General features: G+C 33.0%; 1 protein-coding gene across 1 annotated transcript in view; it reads right to left on the bottom strand.

The window, feature by feature from the left end:
• Positions 1-1,355, bottom strand: part of LOC115223964 (oxidoreductase HTATIP2) — a 28,372-nt gene extending 27,017 nt beyond the window's left edge. Inside the window, exon 1 of the mRNA XM_029794717.2 lies at positions 1,181-1,355. Within this exon, the coding sequence (XP_029650577.1) occupies positions 1,181-1,311 (131 nt within the window). The 5' untranslated portion in view covers positions 1,312-1,355. The remainder of the gene's footprint in view (positions 1-1,180) is intronic.
• Positions 1,356-3,959: the final 2,604 nt, after the last annotated feature.

Below are 3,959 nucleotides of genomic sequence, written 5' to 3'. Positions count from 1 at the left end.
TAAACACATTCTACAAGCCAGTTTCGAATCCCAGTTGTAACTATTTCACTTCCTGTAAGTTACAAATGTACTTGGAAAAATATTTCTTCTCTTTCCCTCGAGTCAACAGACTTGGCCACTTGTTGACTCATCAAAGGTTGGAAGAGAGCGCGCAAAAACTGGTTGTATTAAATTCATCGGGAGACAATGAATGAAAACGACCGTTCGAATGCATTAGATTTACCTTTCATTCCCCCGGGGTCGATAAAATAAAGAACCAGTCAAGTACTGAGATCAATGACATCGACTAACCACTTACCCCTAAAATTACTAGCCATGTGCCAAAAATTGAAACAATTATTAAAATTATTAAGGCGGTGAGCTGATAGTATCGTTGAAGCATAGGAAAAATTGTTTGCAATATTTCTTCCGGTTCTTTACAGTCTCAATTCATATTTTACCGTGTTCAACTTTACTTTTCGTCCTTTCAAGATAGATAAAATAAAGTACCAGTCATGCACTGGAGTAAATGGTATCGGCTAACCCGCCCTCACTCACAAATTCTAGGCCCTATGCCTATACTAGAAATTATTATTATTATTATTATTATTATTATTATACACCATTAATATGTGACAAATTTTGAAAGTTCAGGTTTTAAGGACTGACGAGATCGAAGTGGTACCCAAGGATGAAAATATTGTAAAATTGCGATTACAAAATGCGATAACAAAAGTGCGATGACAAAATTGAAGAAGAATGGATTGAGTTCTGTTCATACAATTACATATATCATATGTAATATTGCTAAACTGATTACAAAGTTCCTTTAGCACGACATAATTTTTTCTAATTGCTTTTTATAATTAATTTAATCCCTAATTAATATTAAGGATAAACCATTATTTCCCCCCAATACTTTCAGATGGATATTTCTGTCCGTTGGCTCTATACGAATTTAAATCACCAAAATACAATTCTACCCGAGATAAAATCGTAAATCGTGAAATGTCAACAGTCGCGCAGGTGGGTGTGACGACAAAAATGAAATCTGGTCGTTTGTCAAACAACTGTGGAGACACAAACTTTCAAAATAAAAATACCCCACAAAGTCTGCTTTGCTGTTGTATAAAAGACACTTTAGCATTGAGGCAACTGGTTAAAGAAACGAGACTATCGAAATTAGGACACTTTAACTCACTTGCAGCTGTTCTCAACGTCTTCTATCACTTCGTTCTCCATGTAGATAAATATACCAGAGAGACACAGGGCGACATAGAGGAGAGCCAAGGACACTCCAGGCAAAATTTCGTCACATTTAAACCACAACATATCTCCTCCACCCTGTTTATGTAGTAACCAAGGGAGACAACTCCGTCCTGTTAGGCTTGCTACAGTGCTGATGATAACGATGATGACGATGATGATGATGATGCTGTCGCCAACTACTGTTAATAGGCTTGTCAATTAGAAAACAGGTGTTTTCTTAGTATTGGATTTCGGTTGCGTAAAATATTTGGAGAGTAAACTATATTAAATTTAGAAAATAAGAGGCTAAAAACCGGTGCCGAGGCAATGCTCTTTCGTTTTTAGTTTGATTGTCTGAAATTCCCTGTCTTGCTAGTCAGTGCCTTAGACATTTTAATACAATCATTAATTCATGACGCATTTTCCTCATTATAACTTTTACACATTTAAATAGTATTATTAAACATTCCTAGGAATTTTTTTATTTTATTTAATTCGATTTGTACGTGTTAAAAAGCTGCTTCCTGAAGGGAGGGATTATCTTAACGAGTTCGAAGATGTATAGCGAAAGGTTTTCTCATTAATTGTATGAAAATTAAGATAATTATAATAAAAGAGGAGAGGGATGAATTCATTGGCGTTTAATAAATAGCCATAATGCTAACATGGAAAATAAAGTGAGGGGAGTCTTTCATTTGACTCAATAATTCATACGAAACATTAAAAATGAACCCCTACGGTTTAACTCTACTAACTATAAGTATAGAATACGGAAAATAGAGATTATATATAGGCAGGTTCGTTGAACAAAATAAAAAATATCTGCGCATAAAAACACCCGTAAATGAATCCTTTGGATGATATTTATGGAATGAGAATAGAGAGAACAAAAAAGAGAATTTTGTAATTTGATTTTTAGAATAAAATCTTCAAGTATTTCAATGAGGTGTTTTAATAAAACTGATCAGTGGAGAAGGCTGAAATCCGCACGTAGGCATGTGTGAACTCTCACAAGTGATATAGTTTATTTACTATAAAGTGTTTGCAGAAATAATTTTGAGGATCACCTGAAATCGTAATTTAATCTCGTATATCCATGATCTGACTTTAATCTCTGCTAATATCGGCTTTACCTATCAACCCCTCCAGGGAAGATTAAAGTAAATATCAGAAATATACTATGATTTAATCAAGTTACTAACATATCTGTCTCCTCAACAAAGGGCCCTGAGTTTTAGGCATAATTTATTATTATTATTACTACAGTGACATTGTTTTGAACATGCATTCTTTCTTCCTTTTTTCTCCTATTTATTTATTATTGCACACATATTGATAATTTTATCAAAAAAAGGGGCCGCTGATATCGAACTGTGAAACCTAGTAAGAGTTATTGGTTTAAATGGAATAATATCTGTTGTGACTTAATTGGAGCCATCTCGTAACATATATGACAACACTTAAACAATGAATGATTATCGAACAGCAATTAAAGAAAGAGATCGATTGAGAGTATATATAAAGACTAATGATTCTGTGAGCATCATTTGTGTATGTTGACTTCTTGTTATTCATAATTGAAATTCATAATAAAAACCTAGATTAGTAATATTTTAATATAGGGTATTCCGTTCCCCAGGACCCCTTAACTGCTCTGGAATCAGTGTGTCATGTTGCTGATAATAATATTTAATATTATCTAAAACTCTTATTGTAGGAAATTCACCTATTGTTAGATGTGGTAGGGTATTAGCGAGGTTACTGTTTTGTTTGTTAATAGCGGTGTTTTTCAGGCAGATTATGAAAAAAATAAATTGTGAAGGATAGTCTCAATTATACCAACAAATTGAATAATTTCATTACAAATTTATTGCTAAGTAGTTCGTTATATTTAGTAATTATGTCGGAGTAAATAATCATGAGCCCTAATTCGATAAAATGTTCATCTCAATGTCTCATTTAACCCTAATTTAATATTACCTTAGATTGAATTAGAGAAAATAAAGGAGATAACGTTATGGATAATTATAAAATGAGACAAGGGAAGTAACTCAACTGGACCAATGGCATGAATTTGCTCATTAAGCAACAAGAAAAATTAAATTCCCTTCTTCATTGCATTTAAATTATACAACGAAAATAAATGTAAATTTCTTTAAACTTTTAATTAAAAATAAAATACAAATAAAATGTTTCTTTCTGATTATATAATTATTTTATATAATTACAAATATTTGTTCTTTAAAATCTGTTTCGTTTATTTATTTCCCTGCCGCCACCACAACTCTAAATAATATTAAAAATATTTTATTGATTATTTTCTTTCGAAAGCAGTACAGGTGTATTTTGAGGCTGATCTCATAAGAGTGACCGACCAAATGAGGGAGTCTATATATGGTCGCTTGACCTTTTAAAAATAGCAGCCATATAAACCAACCCTCAAGTGACACCTCACCTACTGTCCTGAAAAGCTATAGATGCATTAGATAATATCCTAGATACACGATACTATAGAGAAAGGACAGGAAGAGTCATAGCTCTCAATGCCTTTTATTCTTGCTCTACTCAACCAAGACCAGCCGAGTAGCTAAACAGGTTATAAGGCTCTCCTTTCGTTCGATCTACTAGAAACGACAATCTTATTTCTCCGTACTCACACACCCATCGTCTTAGAAAGGACACGTTAGATAATGTAGTCCTTAAATACCGTTGAACCTTCCCTTATATTACGA

This window comes from Octopus sinensis, linkage group LG24, assembly GCF_006345805.1.
Source record: "Octopus sinensis linkage group LG24, ASM634580v1, whole genome shotgun sequence".
NCBI classification, from domain to species: domain Eukaryota; kingdom Metazoa; phylum Mollusca; class Cephalopoda; order Octopoda; family Octopodidae; genus Octopus; species Octopus sinensis.
This window is presented reverse-complemented; position numbering and strand designations above follow the sequence as displayed.